Source organism: Oncorhynchus clarkii, chromosome 24, assembly GCF_045791955.1.
Source record: "Oncorhynchus clarkii lewisi isolate Uvic-CL-2024 chromosome 24, UVic_Ocla_1.0, whole genome shotgun sequence".
Taxonomy (NCBI): Eukaryota; Metazoa; Chordata; class Actinopteri; order Salmoniformes; family Salmonidae; genus Oncorhynchus; species Oncorhynchus clarkii.
In genome coordinates, this window is record NC_092170.1 from 6,436,285 (window position 1) to 6,459,547 (window position 23,263).

The following is a 23,263-nucleotide window of genomic DNA, read 5'->3' on the forward strand; positions in this document are numbered from 1 at the left end:
AGGGTGGAATCTTGTGTAAATATGAGAGGCATGGTGTTCTGTTCTCACAACAAACACATACACACACACAGGCATGCACACACACACACGTATGTATGAAAACACATACGCCCCGCACACGTATCCTACAGATTGCTAATCAAAGCAAGGGCGATGAAAAGACAAAAACACTAATTAGGAAATTACACCAGCAGCAGAATTACGATCCTCTTAAAGTGGTTCTTTTTTCCAATCCTCATGTTATTTTGTGAGACAGAATGCTGACGATACCAGGCTGTTTGAACTCGGTTTTAGATGAATGAAATAGACACACACATCTATCTTGGCCTCATCTCTTTCAAGTCTAACCTTAAACCCGTCTCATTTCTCAAACTCATGCTTGATGGTGAGATATGTCTTATCAATAGTGATTTCATGGCCCGGGCCTAGGTACTGACAGCCGGCTGAGCCTTTCCATTTGTCCCCGTCCTCTCTGGGAACAGTGAGAGCTTAGAACAATGGAGTCCCCTGATTTCACACATCACAACACCTCAACCCTCTCCACATTACTATCCAACGAAAAATACAAACAAAAGCACCTGTCCACCCGGCACTCAACATTTTATTAATCAGACAGGCACACAATTAGTTTGCTGATAAAATATATTGATGGTCAGTTTACTCTCAACTATCAAAGGCTAAAGCCATCAGAGTCGGAGCAGGGTGAACCTATTTGTTAATACATAAAGTGATGCTCCAGTGCATGTTCACATTGCACTCTCCTCTTCATTTCCCCTCCCTTCTCGACACGCTTCTGTGCTCTCAGATGTTAGCAGGTAAAAGAAAAGAGTTCGCATGGGAATTGATGGCAAGGTTTACGTCTGAGGCGAGAAATAGCTGCAATTATCAATTATGCATACCTCCCTCCCTTGCTTTGTTTCAGAAAAGCCGATATTTAATAGCAGAGGCCCTTTCACTGTAACATCCCTCCTCTCTACCACACGATAGGGCCAGATCACCTTGTAATCACCTTGTCGTACAAATTGTAGAATGGCCGTCACCCAAGCCCTGTCTGAACACAAGCTGGGCAAGGGTGAGAAATAACCTGCAATGAGTTGTGGGATCAAATGTTCACGGGATTGATTTGTGTTTGGCTGTACTACGGTATACCATGACCACTGCAGTGATCTAAGATAACATAGACCTAAGCCATGACAAGGTCATTGGATAAATCTCTAGAAAGCACAAACCTTTCATTGATTTGAGAATAATTAAAAGTATGATCTCATAGGCCTCCCGGGAAATGACCACCCACTTGCATGCCCTCCAAGAAACGTATTAATTGACTTAAATAAACAAAACATTTCATGTTAGCACGTAAAATAGGGCAGCAGGTAGCCTAGTGGTTAAGGGTCTTGGGCCAGTAACCAAAAGGTTGCTGGATAAAATTCCCAAGCTGACTAGGTGAAAAATCTGTCTATGTGCCCTTGAGCAAAGCACTTAACCATAATTGCTCTTTCAACCCAGCAGACAATTCCAGGCCGTTTGCGGCAACTGTTTAGCACTGCTGGCTTTGCCTCGGCAGCGGCCAGTCCTATGTCGGCCAAATACGGCAAACGAGTCCGTATCCATTATGGCAGGGCAAATTTGGGGCGAATGGGGGCGAATATTATATATATATATATTTGGGGCGAATATTTTATTAAATATGCACTCAATATTTTATCCCTATAATATGTACATATCAATTTCACTGTTATATTTCATTTCTTTTAACTGCCTGTTTGCACATTCTCTGTACCCTTTGATCCATTGTTATTCATCTTTTAGATTTTGTATCAGTATGTTTTGTTCTGTTGGCCTACATGGGAGTAAGCATTTCATTGTAAGGTATTACTCTAGTTCTTCATATGACAAAAAACATACTTTCCATACTTGCCTTGACAATGGATTGAAATTAACCCCCTATTTTGGTGCTATATAAAGTTGAACCTATTTACTGATTTAATGGTTCTTTAGAACCATACAGGTTCCATTCCTAATCTTAAGCATGGCTTTAAATTAAGTACAAATAAAATACACATCAAATAGGGTTTAACTATCTTTAAGGCAAAGAACTTTCACTATTGAAAACTGAAAGAGACACCTGAAAGTGAATACCTCCAACTCTTGGCGCCAGCCCCTAGTCATATGATATAAAAAACCAACTAAACTGCAATACCCCACCTATTTCGAGAGGAGACCCAAGATCAGTTAACAACTTGCAGCATTGCTAGCTAGCTACGTGCGACAATAACACTGTTGTTGGATCGGTTGCATCCAATAGCTAGCTAGTTATCTAGCTAGCTAACTTCATTTAGCTATTTTTCCCTACCTGACCTTTTATATAGCTTAGCTAGCTGTTTATAATATATGTTCGTTATGAAACTGCAATTGGACTGTGAAAATGTAGTGTAGGCAAGGTAACCTGGCAAGGTAACCTGGCAAGTAGGCTGTCAACTGAAATTATTTGGTGTCCGGTTATTTGACTAACATTTGTGAGCTAAATCGAGGAGCTTGTTCTTTGTGATCGCTAGCTTGCTATCTAAGTTAACATGTCCTTAGCTGCCCAGGTGTCACGTTCTGACCTTAGTTCCTTTTTTATGTCTTTGTGTTAGGTTGGTCAGGGCGTGAGTTGGGGTGGTTAGTCTATGCTCTTTTTTCTAGGTTGTTATATTTCTATGTGTTTGGCCTAGTATGGTTCTCAATCAGAGGCAGGTGTCGTTCATTGTCTCTGATTGAGAATCATACTTAGGTAGCCGGTTTTCCCCATTTTGGTTGTGGGTGTTTAATTCCTGTTTAGTGTCTGTTCACCTGCCAGAACTGTTTCGCTTTCTCTTCGTTATTATTTTGTATAGTGTTCAGTTTGTTCTATTAAAACATGACGAACACTTACCACGCTGCATTTCGGCCCTCCTCTACTTCCACCAACGAAAACCGTTACAGAAACACCCACCAACCAAGGACCAAGCTGTGTGGTATCGAGCAGCAGCGTTCTCTGGACTCATGGACTTGGGAGGAGATTTTGGAAGGTAAGGGACCCTGGGCACAGGCTGGGGCGTATCGCCGCCCCAAGGAAGGACTGGAGGCAGCGGCGATATGAGGAGGCAGCACGGCAGCGCGACAGGCACGAGAAGCAGCCCCCAATTTTGTTTGGGGGGGGGGGCACACGGGGAGTGTGGCAGAGTCAGTCAGGCACCGTGTTATGCGGTCAAGCGCACGGTGTCACCAGTACGCGCTCATAGCCCGGTGCGCTATAGGCCAACCCCCTGCAAGTGCCATGCGAGAGTGGGCATCCAGCCAGGGCGTATTGTGCCGGCCCAGCGTGTTTGGTCTCCGGTACGCCGTTTCGGCCCAGGGTATCCTGCACCGGCTCTGTGTGCTCTGTTTCCGGGGCGCTGGGAGGGTGCAGTGCGTCCTATGCCTGCGCTCCGCCCGTGCCGGGCGAATGTGGGTATTGAGCCTAAGGGAGAGGTGCGAGTGGTATGCACCAGATCTCCAGTGCTCACCCACTGCCCGGTTCAACCTGTGCCTGCACTCTGTAGGATCTGGGCTAAAGTGTCATCCAGCCTGGAGGAGTGGTGCCAAGGCTGCGCACCAGAGCTCCAGTGCTCCCCCACAGCCCTGTCCATCCGGTGCCACCCCCACGCACCAGGCCCCCTGTAGTCTCCCCAGCCTAGTGGGTCCTGTGGCAGCCCCACGCACCATGCTCTCTCTCCGTCTCCTCCCTCCAGGTTCTCTCTCCAGGCCAGAGCCGTCCGTCTTACCTGAGCTGCCAGAGCAGCCCGTCAGTCAGGAGCTGCCGGAGTCTCCCGCATGTCCGGCACTGCCGGAGTCTCCCATCTATTCGGGGCCTGCTGCAAGGGTCCCCAGTCCGAGGTCGGCGGCGAGGGTCGCCGCTCCAAAGGCACCACTTAAGCGGGCAAAGACTAGGGTGGAGTGGGGTCCACGTCCCGCGCCAGAGCCACCACCGCGGATAGACGCCCACCCAGACCCTCCCCTATAGGTTAGTTCCTTTTTTATGTCTTTGTGTTAGGTTGGTCAGGGCGTGAGTTGGGGTGGGTAGTCTACGTTATTTTTTCTAGGTTGTTATATTTCTATGTGTTTGGCCTAGTATGGTTCTCAATCAGAGGCAGGTGTCGTTCGTTGTCTCTGATTGAGAATCATTCTTAGGTAGCCGGTTTTCCCCATTTTGGTTGTGGGTGTTTAATTTCTGTTTAGTGTCTGTTCACCTGGCAGAACTGTTTATTTTGTAGTGTTCAGTTTGTTCTATTAAAACATGATGAACACTTACCACGCTGCATTTTGGTCCTCCTCTCCTTCCACCAACGAAAACCATTACACCAGGTAAAATTAGCAGGTGTACTGGCTAACGTTAGTAGCTAGCTACTGTTACTCACTAGCTAGTTAAAATTTTTCTTTTAGGTTGTGTGAGTTAGCTGTCAAGAGGCCACTACTGAGGACACTAGCTATTAAAGGGTGAGTACTGTAGCTAGCTAACTATAGCTAACTCTATTTGATAAACGTTTTATGTTTGTAGCTGTCTAGTAACAGTGCTATGGAACGTTAGATATATGTGTGTGCTTGGCTAGTGTTACCAAGCTAATCAATGTGTGTTAGCTTGGCAAACATTAGCAAGTAGCTGACATTACTGTGTAGACGAGAAGTCGGGAAGAGTGTCTGCCACTTGCCATTTAAGGTAAAGTCTCCCTCTTTACGTCTTTGTTGTTAAAGTTTAGTAGTTTCAAACATAACAGTTTTAGTAGGGCATGTCATAATAATGGTGTATGCCGTTCCCCTTTTGACCCTCCTTCTGACAGTAGGACCTGTTCCTCTCCATTACCAAACATACAGCCCACAGTAAATGTCAATAATATTTATATTCTAAGGTTACCTAAACCTTCCTAAACACAACCAAATATACAGTATAGAATGTTTAATTACTGTTAGAATGTTGCTTTTTTTGTTGCTTGAATCGGCCCAGCAGGTCTTATGTTAACTGTTTAGTGCTGGTAGAGAGGATCATATAATCACATAACCGTGACAAATTAAAGCTAAATAATTGTATTCTTCAATATTAATATCAATACATACTGCACTGTTTATGATTTTTAATACTTATATCTTGAGCTACCTTTTGAATATTTTCATGCCTCCTCACAGCGATTGAAGTGTCCCAAGTGTTGCTTGTTGTTTTGGCCTTGGTTGGAGGTGTTTTTTTTATCTGTAAGGTTTAGCGACATTGTTGGTCTCTTTTTTGCATTTACGTCTCCTGACCTAGTCAGCCATTATAATTATGCCTTAAAGGTTTGTGGAGTTATTAGCAGAAGACAACCAATGTCCAGATCTGTATGGAGCATTAGTTATCCAAAACTAAGATAGCGTTTGTGTTTTTGATATTGTAAAAAAAAACTAGTTACTAGTTTTTCAGCAAGCCAATAGGCTATTAAAATGAAGTGAATTGCTTAATACTGACGTAAAATATACATATCTTATGGTCCCTTTTATGTTGTCTGTGTGGTTACAGATTGACTATTTGGGATTGAAAGGAGGCTGTGATGTGAAAGAGAGTGCGTGGAGGATCATGGCACACATAATCTTCCATGATCTTTCAAAGACCGTGAACTGGAGGGGAATCAATGGAACGATGCCCTTCTGCCAACTGCAGCTCAAACGGAGAGTTCACTGTAATTTAATGTTCTACTGTTGCCAAAGTCCTTCATGAATAATAGAAAGCATAGAAAGAAACATTGAAATAAACCAACGATTCCCCAATTTTAATTTGAAAGCTGCGGTGCGGAGAATAATCAATTCCATTATCAGGAATCTTCCAAGCTGATTAAAGGCACAGTCAACTTAGTGCATGTAAACTTCTGACCCACTGGAATTGTGATACACTGAAATTATTAACCATAACCGGTTGTTGATAAAATGCATGTGTTATGGCTTTTCAACCTCTGCCAAATTTGTGCATTCAGAGCTATCTAGGAAGTAGAACTCATAGGGGTTTCTTTAATGGCAGCTTCTCCAATGTCAAACATGTAAAGTGTGGTGTACCGCAAGGCAGCTCTCTAGGCCCTCTACTCTTTTCTATTTTTCCAATGACCTGCCACTGGCATTAAACAAAGCATGTGTGTCCATGTATGCTGATGATTGAACCATATATGCATCAGCAACCACATATAATGAAGTCACTTCATTGAAGTGAACCCCTTAACAAAGAGTTGGAATGGGTGGCCAGTAATAAACTGGTCATGAACATCTCTAAAACGAGGAGCATTGTATTTGGTACAAATCATTCCCTAAATTCTAGACCTCAGCTGAATCTGGTAATGAATGGTGTGGCTGTTGAACAAGTTGAGGAGACTAAATTACTTGGTGTTACCTTAGATTGTAAACCGTCATGGTCAAAACACAGATTCAATGGTTGTAAAGATGGGGAGAGGTCTGTCGGTAATAAAGAGATGCTCTGCTTTCTTGACACCACACAAAGCAAGTCCTGGAGGCTCTAGTTTTAGCTGATCTTGATTATTGTCATATGGTCAAGTGCTGCAAAGAAAGTCCTAGTTAAGCTGCAGCTGGCCCAGAACATTGTGGCACGCCTTGCTCGTCATTGTAATCAGAGGGCTAATATTAATACTATGCACGCCAGTCTCTCTTGGCTAAGGTTTGACGAAAGGTTGACTGCGTCACTTCTTGTTTTTATAAGAAACAATGTGTTGGAAATTCCAAATTGTCTGCATAGTCAACTTTCACACAGCACTGACACACATACTTTCGCCACCAGGGGTCTTTTCACAGTCCCCAGGTCCAGAAATTCAAGGAAACATACAGTATTATACAGAGCCATGAGTGCATGAACCTCCCTTCCATCTTATAAAGTGCAAGTGAACAGCAAACCTGGTTTCAAAAAACAAATAAAGCAACACCTCACGGCACACCGCCTCTCCCCCATGTGACCTACTTGTTGTGTGTATGTACTGACACGTATCTGAAACTGATAGATGGACACACACACACACACACTACATGTAGCACTGTTTTTAAATGTATGTCAATTGTGAAAAAGAAAGACTAGCTGTCGCCATTGTCGTTGGCTAATGGGGCTCCTAACAAATTAATTTAAAAAACATCTAATTGGGGACAACAGTCAATGGAGTGAGTGGAATAGTAGAGAGTTAAGAGAAAGTAGCCTAATCCAGACAGATCTAGTAATGCCCACCCCTGAGTTGCGGCTGGGGTCCTCTCCCGCTGTGCTCCTCCATCAATGTTTTCAGGGCCTAATTGAGCTGATCACTTATCAAATTTGACTCCTCAATTGCCTGTCTACCCATAATTATCTCCCATCCGTTTAGCCATGTTATTAGTTAAGCCAGAGGAACCAGTAGAGTGGACAAGGAGGAGATGGGAGGCAGACATGAGATGACTCTGGGAGAAAGATTGGGTCCGCCTCCAGAGTACCCCAAGTTTATCCTTCCACACCCTCCCTCTCCTGTTTTTAGTCACAAACTAATCAGATTGGGCCTGTCTGGGGCCTCTAACATGGTTGGTTAAAAGCAACACAGAACACACTCTCACATACAACTCCTAAATTAGAGATATCTGTGGCATGCATCCTTGAAATATATGGTCAACTTGGTTAAATAATGAGGAAGGCCCTGGGCGGTTTCCTGACCTTGTGACCCGACCAGGGAGTGTTTCCTGGTCAACCCACATAGAGTACATAATCCTGTGTACACTCACCTTTGGCTGGGTCCCCATCCTGAGTCTGAAGACAGTCACGTAAAGTAAGGTACATTATGAGCAGGTCCAGGAACAGGTCCAGGTATTGGCAAGTCCTGGTCCCAAGTACAGGGCCAGGAACAGCGGACACACAGACAGTCTGAGCCACAGAGGGATTACAAGGCAATACGTTTCAAAAGCCACTGGCGAGGCCGTTGTCTCGTCTAGCTCCAATCCATTAGATTATGATGGTGAATTGAGTCCTTATTAAATCCATCTTGGGGTGTTTTCATGGGGGGTCTGTAAATACAGTGTGAACTATGGAGGACGCAAGGAGGATGTCTGGCAGGAGTCCTAAAAATGTTCCTGATTTATAATCCAATCTCCTTGATTCCTGGAATCCTGGGAATATTCTGAAAAACAAAAACATGACCAATGGTTACTGATTGAGTGGAATGCATGATACTGTATGTACAATCTAATCAGTGACTGAGTTGAATGCATGACATCAATCACAACTGTTCTCAAGATATGTGCAATAGTTTGAATGGTAATTGGATTTATAATGATGATATTTACTGGAAGGTGGATCAGATGATGTGTTTGTTTGTAATTGCTACTGTGCTAGGATCTGTTTTGTGTTGCTACTATAGTGTATTGGTATAGGAGGAAAATGTAAGTAATTGTAAGTCATGCTCCTGCATTATGTTGTTTGGATGTCTGCTGCTTTCAAAGGGGCAACACTGAGTGTTAAGGGGGTGGGCTCTGCAATTAGTCTCGCTGAATATGCCATATGTATAGGAACCAAATCCTGAGGGAGGTCTCTGGCAGTAACGTGGCTAGCAATATGTTAGCTCTGACTAAGTGACATTTCTCTCCATCTCTTACACTAAAGCCCCCCCCCCCTCTCATATTCTTCTCTCAAGTAGATGAATGGAGAGGAACAGGGAAAGAAGGGAACCATTACTCTTGGAGGTTGATGGCTGCTTCTCGCCCGAAGAAGCAGAAGGAGTCATCAAATTTTAAAGTCACTCCAGTCTCGGTGAGCCCTCTTGTCGTCGTCGGCGGCCACGGGCGCTGGCGTGTCTGGTGGGAGAGACAAATAGAGGTGAGGGATGAGGGGGCTAGAGTTAGTGACAGCCAGGCTGGACGCGGTGAGGTGCGTTCATCACCTCTCGTCTCAGGGACACAGCAGGGAGCCTGCGGACATGGCTGCGGGAATGTGATTCATGGCCCGGTGTCAACTGTACCAAATTGGCACCATTTTGTTTCACACAGGGCAGCTCCACAGGTTTTTGGCACAGATCTGATTTGGAATCCGGGCAAAGTGACTCAGATCACATGGTAGCCTTGCACTTACTGGTTGTGTGTCCGATAGGATTCTACTGGTGGAAGTAAATTGTGATTTTACCGAATGATTACAGAATGTAAGTGTATAGCGTGATTGTTCACTGCAGCACCTTTTCAGAATGAATATATGTGCGTTGCAGTGCAAAGTGTGCATTTACACAGCAATGACTTTGAGAATGTGGTTGCCCACTGCAACGGTTTTGGTCAGGTTCAAGGGCAGCCATATTCAATCGTTTTCATTGACAAAATTATCCTCAGCCTAAATGGATCATTTTGGTTCATTATGCCCCTTACTTTCCACTAAAATCAATGTTGTAGCTGACATGGGTGATTGACGGAATTGAAAGAGAGGGCCTTGTCTCTCCCTGACCCTGATTTAATTCACCATATTGATTTAGTGATTTACAAGGCCATGGCTCTGGAAATCCATGGCCATTCATTCAGAAAGTGCAATTATCCAATTGGAACAATGTATCCAAGTTTCTCACTCTGGCGAGGTTCTTTAAAATATATCTGGCTGTGGCCCATTGAATCAGTTGAATGGCCCTGTTCTTAGCAATTACATGTCTCTGAACTGCCATTTTATGTGATGCAATGAGGTGTGCTGGGTTGGGCTATGCTATGGGTTCATGTTCAGTGGCAGGGCTCTAGCTGCCGATACCTACTGTAGGTCACAGAAGTAACACAAATGAATTACATGCCAGTTGTTTCAGACATGCCATAGAGATACCACATTGAAAATGATGAAAAATTGGGTCACTCTCTCATTCACCCCAATCACAATAATTTGTATCTGCCTCTCTATCTGTATCTGTCTCACTCTCTCAAGTACTTACTTCCCCCCACATCGACGATGGTGGCCTCTCTGGGTGTGAAGGAGGCTCTCCTCTTCATCTCAAAGGCAGTCCTGGAGTGACGCCTCTTACTTGGCGACAGCAGGTCCTCAGCAGTCATGTCTGATATCTGCACCGCCTTCTCACAGTCAACCACCAGCGCCATGGTGTTAGAGTTCTTTAGGGTGGCATTAGGCGATGCCACTCCACTCACACACCCCCCTAACCCTGTCCCTGGTCCCACTCCCACCCCAGCAAAGGCATGATCCTGCTGCTCCTCCTGACTCTCTGTAACTTTAGACCCAGAGTGGGAGACCTGTCCCCCAACCTGTCCTCCATTGGTCTGGGCACGGATGTTGGCCAGGGTGCCCACCTTGCCTGTGTCCATGCCCTGGTGGCTGTAGACCTTGTAGCGGATCATGAGGATGATGATGAAGACGAGCACGGAGGCCACGATGATGCCACCAATAATGATGATCATGGTGCCACCCAGGAACTGGCTGTGGAGGGCCTGGCACTGGCTGTACTCGGTCTCCGTGATGAACTGGACGCAGCCCACCTGCCGCGTGGCCGTCAACGAGGTGATGCCGTCGTCGTACACCGCCAGGACACACAGGTCGTACTCGCGCCCTGACACCAGGTCACGCACCAGGAAGTCCTGACTGGTGGACGGGATCATTCTATTGATTAAGAGAGAGAAACATGTCTTAGGATTGATGATGAACATGGTATATACAAGGAACTAATAATCTGTAGATGGGGAATATTTTGAAAAGATGATTAATTCTGGGTAAAGGAAGGTTGTGTTAAAAAGTAGACTTGTCTATAGGGCTATGAGAATGGATATGGATGGTTCAAATAGACCGCTAAGACATACTTTTTTAAATCTTAAGACATTTTTTCACAGTATTATAATAGCGTTATGTTACACCCCTTGTTTTGAGGTGCGACCGAACTGTTACAGACTATTGGGCTTAGTAGTGGGACCGTCAAAAATGACTAACCTAAAAATCTATATTAAAAAGGTCCATAACAATGGATAACATGGAATGTATTGTGGGTGAAAGTAATCCGTGTAAAGGTCCCTTGTGGATTCTCTGAAGCTTTGCCTCTGCAGAGAGCTTGTGAGCTACATCCACAGTCAACCATCTAACCCTGGTCCAATGAGTTTGTAGAGAAAGACCATATTGAGATCAATGTCCATCCAAGGAGTAAAGCACATGTCCAATAGGTGCCAATACTACCAGATAATATGGTGCATGTAGGCTTCAGAAGCACTGTAGAACCTATCAGCATCAGGAGATACTGTATGCTCCTCCAACACGAGCAATTTCCTCTTTTCCTTTTGGTACCGTATCTTTTCATTCTTACAATCACCCCTTTCAGCACGAAACTGAAAGGATTTGATATGATTGGACTCAATTTTTCAGGAACGCTCCACTTTTCCAGATGATGTCCATTTCCGTGTCCCATTCACGCAGCTGTACAGCAGGGTCAGAAAAACTATGAAGAAAGAGGAAATAAAACTACGCAGTCCTTGGCCCGACACCGTTCCCTGTCATAATAGTCTGGCGAATCAGACCTTTGCAATGACAACAATATGCAGACTGTTGTGACAGAATCTACAAACTTGGCAACACTGTAGAGTAGTGTCGACCCTTGAAAGGCACCGTGACAGTGTGTGGTCATGTGTGTGATTTCTGACAGTGTAAGTGAGCAGTGGATCATCTGTACACAAAGGGATGCCAGCGACATCTTGAGCTGTGATTTAATGTCAGTCCCCATTTTGCATAACTCCCAAAAGCTTCCAAATCTCCCATTTTCATGGTGTGTGTATCACTAACTGGCTAACAAGTCTTGACATTTAAATTCACATCAACAGTTCAAAAAGCTGAGTTTGTAAACAACGCCCAGTGTCATCTCATTAAGCCGCCTTGCTTGAGGTAGAACACAGTAGAACACTTGATATAAATTAAGAAAACTTTCCTGGACATGGCAAAAGAAATGACAATAATTGAATGTTCACCATATATTGTTGACAGTGTTGAGAGAATGGATGATTTAGGCTAGGACCTCACCCTCAATTGACTCAAGTGACTACAGTACTGAGCTGTCCGTCCCGGAAAGTCCTCCCCCGGGACACAGTGACTGAGAATGTGTATGGCTCAGTACAGTGTTAAATCACAAGGTGCTTGGGATCATTAGCACCTCTTTTCATTATAAACCAAGAAATATTCAAACTTTTCTGGTTGGAAAGTTTAACAATAAATTGTAAATATAATAATGGAAATGTCATTTTCATTGGTCAAATACATTTTCTATTAGCGGAGAAATCTGTTATGCAAACCAGACATATTGACACAGTAATTAAATAGGAAGTATTCTCGGGAATAGTTTGCGCCGACTTCCGAATGATCTAGTGCAGACAAGAAAATGAATGAATTGATGTGAATTGACAAAATTAATTACATGGGGGGAAATAACAATAATCGTAACCCCGGCATACGACCGGAAATGTTATTACTGCCACTGCAACCCCTTCCTAATCTTTATTCACCCTGATTATCTTTGCATCTTTTTCTAGAGTATTTTCCAATCCAGCACCAGCTAGAGAAGTGACATGCCAATCGCAAGGTTATGAAAGGTTCACCTCAGCCTTGGTCTTGACCCTGTCTTTTTTTTCCCTCCCAAGAGTCATTGTAGCTAATGCTCTTACAGATGCTCTTGGCTACAATGAAATCTGAGTCCAAGGGATTTCCTCGTTCACATGTAGTACAAAGGTCGTATGGGTTTTCATGACAATACAACACATCACCTCAATGGGGATTGAACAATAGAAGAACATAAATAGGGTTCAGCTCCCTTAGCATGCTTCCATTTATCTTGGTCAACGTTCTCAATATCGCACTTACGTTGGCAGGGAATTGGTTGAGTGTATTCCTGTTGAAAGACGGTGTTTATTAATTGCGGGTCCCCTGAGGTGGCCGTTTGGCTTGGGTAACTCCTCCAACCTATTGACTACTAAAAAGAGAGCACCTGTTAAGAGGAAGCATTATCCTAATCCAACTAGGTTCATGGAAAATTGGCCCACGAGTCTGCACTCTTTTTTTCCTCTCTCTCTCCATCTCGGTCTCTGTGTCCCACTCTCTCCCTCGCTCTCTGTGTCTCTCTGTCTCTTTCTCTTCCTCTCTCTCCTTTAATAGTTCATTTTATGGTCTGCAGGGAAAAAAAGAAGATGACCGTGCAGAAGAGAGTAGCTGGCGGGATCTCAATCCTGGATCCTATTAAAAGCGTGGCAGGGGAGAGGGAGGTTCTCTCCGTCTAACCACTTTAAAGGTGCTTTGAAGTCCTCTCATTTGCCTCACCTTTGCCTGTTAATTTGACTGGGAGCCCAGAGTCTCTCTCTCTCTCTCTCTCTCTGCGAATAGGGATGACATCCAGACTGCCTTTACGGAGATTCATTATAGCACAATGCCGAACAAAGTCGCCTTGATCTGGGCTGTGCAGAGGACCTTTATCTGGTGTTTCTGTGCTTTGGTTTATTACAGGACTTATCATGGACGTGGTGGCTCTGGAATAGGCTATCGGACATGAGACACTTTATGTGTTGGGGGCAAGGACGACATAACAAAACAGTTACAAAAATCAATTGAAAATGGAGGTATTGGAGCGATGCAGGGAGACTGATTCCTGAAACACCCTTGCGGCAGATACCCCCCAAAATGAAATGACTCCGCAATGAAAGCCGGGTGCCAATTGTGAATAGGGGAGGAAATTATTCTCTCTGTGGGGAATTTTAGGGCAGAGAAATGAAACTGCTAGTTGTTTTTGCTTTTTCCATTCGTCACGAGACTGATTGACACCTCTAAATGAAGAGCCTGATGAGATGAGTGGAGCTTGAAATGGAATGTTGCTTTTTTTTGGTAAATACCTACGACAATCCGCTTGTTGATCTCAAAACGCACACGCGGATCACTAATATTGATACATCTGTTTATTTAGTAGGCGTTCAAACACAATTTCCTAATACGCTGATTTCAAATGCACCACACATGCATCCTCTCAACAACATATGGTATCAAACATTGACCCGTAGTAAGAGAAGTCTTGATTGCGTAGACAGGAGGTAATGAAATTATATCTATATACTGTACTTTGTCTGGACTCTTTAGAGGGGTGATAGTTTGTGTGCTACAGGTGCCATCTTTCTATCAGTAACATACACTATTGTTCAAAATGTCATAATATTGGTAGTAGCTCTTACTAAAATCTCTGTTTTCTCAAGAGGAACAAGTAGGAACACAAAATGTCCTTCCCACATAATCCCATCTGCTCGGATGCACTGTATCATTTCCTGAATGATTGGCGTGCTGTCCGGCGGAGAAAACACTGGGGGATTATGCTATGTGGATGATGGTGTATCGGGGATGTAGCGGAGATTTAAGGCATATCACTAGTGAGGTGTGTATGCCTAACTTATTTATTTATACAATTATCAGAGCTAGCTCTAGTCTCAGGCACACCTGACGACTAGGTTACTAATGAACCCCCATTGACTGAGGGGGAAGGGGGTGAGTGGAGCATGCAACTTTGAATCATTGTGCTCTCTCTCTCTCTCTCTCCCCCCCCCCCCCCCCCCCAAGGTTGTGCAACCAGTTTTTTTTATTATAATTCCCCAAATGGGCTTTTCCAAAAGCAAGGTTGAGGATAAGTGACAGTCAATTTCATTTCTCTGACTCTCTTGTGCAGTCCCATTCATATCAAGTACGTCAAGCGGCCCCAGAATGAAATTCAGATGGGAAATATTTAATGCTCTTTGTTAAATAAATGAGCTTGACAGGATTACTCATACCAGGTTGGGATAATAGACAAGCCAGAGGTGAATTCAATTAAAGAGTGACAATAAAAAATACACTTCTCAAGTATTGTTGAGTTAAGCAAAGTTTGACACAGTTTGAGGATAAAAATGTTGGATTCATGGGGCTGAACTTATTTTTCCCTGGTATTTTCTTAGCCAGCCTGGGGTCACCGAGAAGCACTGTTTGGGGACAGATTATGAACACTAACACATAAACACAAATGTATTCTTAAATCTCAACGCATCAGGCTGCATTTCCACTGAGTTACAAACATCCATTTGATACAGTTGAGTCAATGATTTAAATAGAAGTTGTTTGATAAAAGAGGGAAGCATGAAATACTGTTGGTGCCGCTGCTCTCAAGGGTACGTACATACCCGGCGCATACATAAAAACGCACAGGTGCACGCACGCATCCATGAACACACGCACGCTCACACACATAGTTAGACACAGCTGCCTGCCAGCTTCTCTAACAGCATGAAAGGGGACTGTATTGTGCCGACAGGCCTGGTTTTCACAGAGACTCTGTGCCACGCCCCATTATTCATTCCACTCACAGCATCAGTGAAACACTGCCCCTGGGCCCCAGGACGAAGAGCACAGCCAGGTACAATCAGTCTGTGGGTGGTAAAGCCTCTATCCATTTCACTGATGAACTAGGCCTCTCCCCTCCTGATCCTTAGCACAGATCGAATCCTGCCCACAATGTGGTATGTAGGACAAAAAGGTCCTGTTTGGTGAGGAAGCAGGTCATAAATAAAATCTGCAGAGAAGGCAGTGCCCACTACTGCCTGCCAAGCTCCCCATTCACCTGTAAGCAGGGGTCTGATGCATTATCGATGTTGAATGGCATCCACTGTGGTGAGGATCAGGCAGGGGAAAGTTGTCACTTCCCGTTTAATCAGGATCGGTGGGTCCCCCACGGGACCGTTGAGCTAACGTAGGCTTATGCGATTAGCATGAGGTAAGTAAGTAACAAGAACATTTTCCAGGAAGTATTGATATACTGACACATATCTGATATTGGCAGAAAGCTTAAATTATTGTTAATCTAACCGCACTGTCCAATTTGCAGGAGCTATTACAGTGAAATAATACCATGCTATTGTTTGAGGAGAGTGCACAGGGATGAACTTGAAAAGGCACATTTGGGCAGTCTTGATACAACATTTTGAAATGCAATGGTTTGTTGGATCAGTCTAAAATGTTGCACATACACTGCTGCCATCTAGTTGCCAAAATCTAAATTGTGCCTGGGCTGGAATAATACATCTTTCTCTTGCATTTCAAAGACGATGGTATAAAAATTATTTTTTAATCTGTTTTTTTTTTCTTTGTATTCTCTTTTACCAGATCGAATGTGTTATATTCTCCTACATTCATTTCACATTTCCAGAAACTTCAAAGTGTTTCCTTTCAAATGGTATCAAGAATATGCATATCCTTGCTTCAATGCCTAAGTTACAGGAAGTTCGATTTGGGAATATAATTTTAGGCGAAAATTGAAAAAAAGGGGCGGATCCTTAAGAGTTTAACTTCTGGGAGGAATGTGTTGTGAAATTGTGATTTATTTTGTGTGAAGGAAGAAAGGGAAGTCTCCTCCCTCGCAAAAGTAAACTCTCGGGCCAACCCCCTCCCTTGCGCTAATTTCAACCGTGTTTATGATCCGGGTGGACACACGCGAAGCAGTAAACATGGAAGAAGTGAGTGAGGATGTTTTCAACCCAGCTATTTCAATTTCAGCAGTGTCCATTCTATCCCGTCGTTTAAGCCACAGCAACAGTTATGCTTAAAATGTTTGACTAGCAAAAGGGGACGATTTCGCATGCTTGCCAACTGGAAACACACAACAAGTGATGTTTGGAGAACATTTCTACAAGCAAGCATGTTCAGCAAGCGGTTGATAGGACTGGCAGTGGACAAAGTGCGTACCGGTGAGTATACATTTCAGATGAACTCGCGGCTTGCCAGCTGTATCATTCATCCTACATTACTATCAACTGGCCAGCTGTATCAGGCAGCCCAAAAAATATATTTGCTAACTATCCATTTGATTGATGAAGTTGAGAAAATGGCATTAACTAGTTTGCTAGATTGAAACTGCAGGACGGAAAGTTGGCTAACAGTTTTTTTTAGGGGGTAGTTCAGCTTTAATATTGCAGATAGATTGTGACCTCAATGTAATATATATATATATATATAAAATGTAATGTATTACATACAGTGGGGCTAAAAATAGTCAGCCACCAATTGTGCAAGTTCTCCCACTTAAAAAGATGAGAGAGGCCTGTAATTTTCATCGTATGTACACTTCAACTATGACAGACAAAATGAGAAAAACAATCCAGAAAATCAAATTGTAGGATTTTTTATGAATTTATTTGCAAATTATGGTGGAAAATAAGTATTTGGTCAATAACAAAAGTTTATCTCAATACTTTGTTATATACCCTTTGTTGGCAATGACAGAGGTCAAACGTTTTCTGTAAGTCTTCACAAGGTTTTCACACACTGTTGCTGGTATTTTGGCCCATTCCTCCATGCAGATCTCCTCTAGAGCAGTGATGTTTTGGGGCTGTTGCTGGGCAACACAGACTTTCAACTCCCTCCAAAGGTTTTCTATGGGGTTGAGATCTGGAGACTGGCTAGGCCACTCCAAGACCTTGAAATGCTTCTTACAAAGCCACTCCTTCATTGCGCGGGCGGTGTGTTTGGGATCATTGTCATGCTGAAAGACCCAGCCACGTTTCTTCTTCAATGCCCTTGCTGATGGAAGGAGGTTTTCACAAAAAATGTCACGATACATGGCCCCATTCATTCTTTCCTTTACATGGATCAGTCACCCTGGTCCCTTTGCAGAAAAACAGCCCCAAAGCATGATGTTTCCACCCCCATGCTTCACAGTAGGTATGGTGTTCTTTGGATGCAACTCTGGTGAAACTTTGGTTTCATCTGACCATATGACATTCTCCCAATCTTCTTCTGGATCATCCAAATGCTCTCTAGCAACCTTCAGACGGGCCTGGACATGTACTGGCTTAAGCAGGGGGACACGTCTGGCACTGCAGGATTTGAGTCCCTGGCGGCGTATTGTGTTACTGATGGTAGGCTTTGTTACTTTGGTCCCAGCTCTCTGCAGGTCATTCACTAGGTCCCCCCGTGTGGTTCTGGGATTTTTGCTCACTGTTCTTGTGATCATTTTGACCCCACAGGGTGAGATCTTGCGTGGAGCCCCAGATTGAGGGATATTATTAGTGGTCTTGTATGTCTTCCATTTCCTAATAATTGCTCCCACAGTTGATTTCTTCAAACCAAGCTACTTACCTATTGCAGATTCAGTCTTCCCAGCCTGGTGCAGGTCTACAATTTAGTTTCTGGTGTCCTTTGACAGCTCTTTGGTCTTGGCCATAGTGGAGTGTGACTGTTTGAGGTTGTGGACAGGTGTATTTTATACTGATAACAAGTTCAATCAGGTGCCATTAATACAGGTAACGAGTGGAGGACAGAGGAGCCTCTTAAAGAAGAAGTTACAGGTCTGAGAGCCAGAAATCTTGCTTGTTTGAAGGTGACCAAATACATATTTTCCATCATAATTTGCAAATAAATTCATTAAAAATCCTACAATGTGATTTTCTGAATTTTTTTTCTCATTTTGTCTGTCATAGTTGAAGTGTACCTATGATGAAAATTACAGGCCTCTCATCTTTTTAAGTGGGAGAACTTGCACAATTGGTGGCTGACTAAATACTTTTTTTCTCCCCACTGTATGTATATACTGTATTCTGGTAGGGTAGGGGTGGTATACAGAAGACAGCCCGGTTTGGTAAAAGACCATGTCCATATTATGGTAAGAACAGCTCAAATAAGCAAAGAGAAATGACAGTCCGACATGAAGGTCAGTCAATCCGGAAAATTTCAAGAACTTGAAAAGTTTCTTCAAGTGCAGTCGCAAAAACCATCAAGCGCTATGATGAAACTGGCTCTCATGAGGACCACCACAGGAAAGGACGACCCAGAGTTATCTCTGCTGCAGAGGATAAGTTCATTAGAGCTATCAGCCTCAGAAATTGCAGCCCAAATAAATGTTTCACAGAGTTCAAGTAATAAACACATCTCAACATCAACTGCTCAGAGGACACCGTAAGAATCAGGCCTTCATGGTCGAATTGCTGCAAAGAAACCACTACTAAAGGAAACCAATAAGAAGACACTTGCTTGGGCCATGAAACACGAGCAATGGACATTAGACCAGTAGAAATATGTCCTTCTGTCTGATGAGTCCAAAGTTGCGATTTTTGGTTCCAACAGCTGTCTTTTGTGTGACACAGAGTAGGTGAACGGAAGATGGAAGATGTGTGGTTCCCACCGTGAACCATGGAGGAGGAGGTGTGATGGTGTTGGGGTGCTTTGCTGGTGACAATGTCAGTGATTAATTTAGAATTCAAGGCCCACTTGGCCAGTATGGCTACCACAGCATTCTGCAGCAACATGCCATCCCATCTGCTTTGCGCTTAGTGGGATTATCATTATTTCCAATAGTACAATGACCCAAAACACACCTCCAGGCTGTGTAAAGGCTATTTGACCAAGGAGAGCGATGGAGTGCTGCATCAGATGACCTGGCTTCCACAATCACCCAAACTCAACCCAATTGAGATGGTTTGGGATGAGTTGGACCGCAGAGTTAAGGAGAAGCAGCCAACAAGTGCTCAGCATATGTGGGAACTTCTTCAAGACTGCTGGAAAAGAATTCCAGGTGAAGCTGGTTGAGAGAATGCCAAGAGTGTGCAAATCTGTCGTCAAGGCAAAGGGTGGCTACTTTGAAGAATCTCACATATAAAATATATTTTGATTTGTTAACACTTTTTTGGTTAATACATGATTCCATGTTTGTTATTTCATAGTTTTGATGTCTTCACTATTATACTATTAGAGATGTGTCCAAACTTTTGACTGGTACTTTATATTTTCCTATATTATTTTCCCCTAACCCTACCATCCCTCCCCTAATTGGAGTAAACTAATGGACAACAACTCTTAGGCTTCTACTTCCATCTTATACATACTATATATACATTTAAGGACACAGTATAATTTACATTTGTATATTTTGCTTGTTTTTAGTGCCATCCTTCAGCTCCACTCAACCCCTCCCATCTATTTCTGAACACTATCCAGTTTTTAAATCTATTTAGGCATATTTTTCAACTGTGCTGTGATGTTTCACAAAAGTTCTGAACCTTGCTATTCTGACAGATACTACATATTGTAAATTAAATATATATATATATATATATTTGGTAAGAGTATTATTGTGTTATTAATTGATTGACTATGCCTTTTTAATTCACCTGGCATTGCTAGCGTTATCTCCAGGTAAATGTTGCAATTCTTTAGCCTTTTCTGTACCTTTGAACAAGCTACATATGTATGGACAGTACCAAACAAGTGATCTCTTCGCAGGAAAAGCTGCAGAGCTGGGATTGTTGTCTCCCCCATTTACTGTATATAACATTCTATTGCTTGCAAGAATTTTGTATAATAATTTAAATAGAAAAACTCTTAAGTTTGAATCCGGCACTGTTTTGGGTATCAGTTCATAAACCATGTGCCATAGAATAGGGAAATCGGAAATTTCTTCCCAACTATTTTGCGATCGATTTGACACAGCTGTCAATTTTTTGTCCTTAAATGGAACTGTTATACTTTTTTTTATTTATCACAATTTTGGTCTTTAATGCAGGGCCGACAGACAAGACAACTTTCTCCCCTTCCATTTGTGGTAATTCTGCAATTAGTTGGTTGTAATTTTGAGTAGAGCAGACATTTCCATATATTTTTGTTAACAGCAAGTTTGACAACTCCACCAGTCCTATTTATGATATCATTAACACAGATTATACATATTGTTTCAAAAAATGTAGTTTCTCAATTAGTATATTTGAGTGTAATCATATTTGTCTATAAATATACATACACAGATGAAGTTGGATGTTTACATACATCTTAAGCCAAATATATTTAAACTCATTTTTCACAATTCCTGACATTTAATCCCAGGAAAAAATCCCTGTTTTAGGCCAGTTAGGATCACCACTTTATTTTAAGAATGTGAAATGTCAGAATAATAGTAGAGAGAATGATTTATTTCAGCTTTTTTACATACACTCAATTAGTTTTTGGTAGCATTGCCTTTAAATAGTTTAATTTGGGTCAAACGTTTTGGGTAGCCTTCCACAAGCTTCCGACAGTTGGGTAAATTTTGGCCCATTCCTCCTAACAGAGCTGGTGTAACGGAGTCAGATTTGTAGGCCTCCTTGCTCGCACACGCTTTTTCAGTTCTGCCCACAAATTTTCTATAGGGTTGAGGTCCGGGCTTTGGGATGGAATACATTGACTTTGCTGTCCTCAAGCCATTTTGCCACAACTTTGGAAGTATGCTTGGGGTTATTGTCCATTTGGAAGACCCATTTGCGACCAAGCTTTAACTTCCTGACTGATGTCTTGAGATGTTGCTTCAAAATATCCACATAATTTTCCTCCTCATGATGCCATCTATTTTGTGAAGTGCACCAGTCCCTCCTGCAGCAAAGCACCCCCACAACATGATGCTGCCACCCCCGTGCTTCACGGTTGGGATGGTGTCTTCGGCTTGCAAGCCCCTCCCCCCTTTTCCCTCCAAACATAACAATGGTCATTATGACCAAACAGTTCTATTATTGTTTCATCAGACCAGAGGACATTTCTTCTTTTCTTGACATTTCTTACTTGTGTCATGCACCAAGTAGATGTCCTAAACGACTAACAAGAAATGTGTGGAGTGGTTGAAAAACAAGTTTTAATGACTCCAACCTAAGTCTTCAACCGTATAACATATGTTAATTCCCATCAGACTGAGTTGAGTTCACCTTAGCCTAGCTAAGTGGACTGGAGCTAGGCTTCTAGAAAATATGCTGGGTGCACTACATGGGCTTGCTCCTACCTATCTCTCTGATTTGGTCCTGCCGTACATACCTACACGTACGCTACGGTCACAAGACGCAGGCCTCCTAATTGTCCCTAGAATTTCTAAGCAAACAGCTGGAGGCAGGACTTTCTCCTATAGAGCTCCATTTTTATGGAACGGTCTGCCTACCCATGTCAGAGACGCAAACTCGGTCTCAACCTTTAAGTCTCTACTGAAGACTCATCTCTTCAGTGGGTCATATGATTGAGTGTAGTCTGGCCCAGGAGTGGGAGGGTGAACGGAAAGGCCCTGGAGCAACGAACCGCCCTTGCTGTCTCTGCCTGGCCGGTTCCCCTCTTTCCACTAAGATTCTCTGCCTCTAACCCTATTACAGGGGCTGAGTCACTGGCTTACTGGGGCTCTCTCATGCCGTCCCTGGAGGGGGTGCGTCACCTGAGTGGGTTGAGTCACTGATGTGGTCATCCTGTCTGGGTTGGCGCCCCCCCCCCTTGGGTTGTGCCGAGGTCTTTATGGGCTATACTCAGCCTTGTCTCAGGATGGTAAGTTGGTGGTTGAAGATATCCCTCTAGTGGTGTGGGGGCTGTGCTTTGGCAAAGTGGGTGGGGTTATATCCTTCCTGTTTGGCCCTGTCCGGGGGTGTCCTCGGAATGGGCCACAGTGTCTCCTGACCCCTCCTGTCTCAGCCTCCAGTATTTATGCTGCAGTAGTAGTTTGTGTCGGGGGGCTAGGTTCAGTTTGTTATATCTGGAGTACTTCTCCTGTCCTATTCGGTGTCCTGTGTGAATCTAGGTGTGCGTTCTCTAATTCTCTCCTTCTCTCTTTCTCTCTCTCGGAGGACCTGAGCCCTAGGACCATGCCCCAGGACTACCTGACATGATGACTCCTTGCTGTCCCCAGTCCACCTGGCTGTGCTGCTGCTCCAGTTTCAACTGTTCTGCCTTAATATTATTTGACCATGCTGGTCATTTATGAACATTTGAACATCTTGGCCATGTTCTGTTGTAATCTCCACCTGGCACAGCCAGAAGAGGACTGGCCATCCCACATATGCTCTCTCTAATTCTCTCTTTCTTTCTCTCTCTCGGAGGACCTGAGCCCTAGGACCATGCCCCAGGAATACCTGACATGATGACTCCTTGCTGTCCCCAGTCCACCTGACTGTGCTGCTGCTCCAGTTTCAACTGTTCTGCCTTATTATTATTCGACCATGCTGGTCATTTATGAACATTTGAACATCTTGACCATGTTTTGTTATAATCTCCACCCGGCACAGCCAGAAGAGGACTGGCCACCCCACATAGCCTGGTTCCTCTCTAGGTTTCTTCCTAGGTTTTGGCCTTTCTAGGGAGTTTTTCCTAGCCACCGTGCTTCTACACCTGCATTGCTTGCTGTTTGGGGTTTTAGGCTGGGTTTCTGTACAGCACTTTGAGATATCAGCTGATGTAAAATTTACTCAAATTTATGGGAAGAACTATGGGCAATAGCACTGACTTAGTTGATTTGACCTTGAC

At 43.5% G+C, this 23,263-nt stretch overlaps 1 protein-coding gene across 1 annotated transcript in view; it reads right to left on the reverse strand.

The window, feature by feature from the left end:
- Positions 1–23,263, reverse strand: part of LOC139382533 (leucine-rich repeat and fibronectin type III domain-containing protein 1-like protein) — a 54,468-nt gene that overhangs the window by 4,646 nt on the left and 26,559 nt on the right. The window contains exons 3-5 of the mRNA XM_071126631.1: positions 9,927–10,603; positions 8,708–8,826; positions 7,762–8,153 (exon numbers count right to left, since the gene is read on the reverse strand). Coding sequence (XP_070982732.1) covers positions 8,756–8,826; positions 9,927–10,603 — 748 coding nt within the window. The 3' untranslated portion in view covers positions 7,762–8,153; positions 8,708–8,755. The remainder of the gene's footprint in view (positions 1–7,761; positions 8,154–8,707; positions 8,827–9,926; positions 10,604–23,263) is intronic.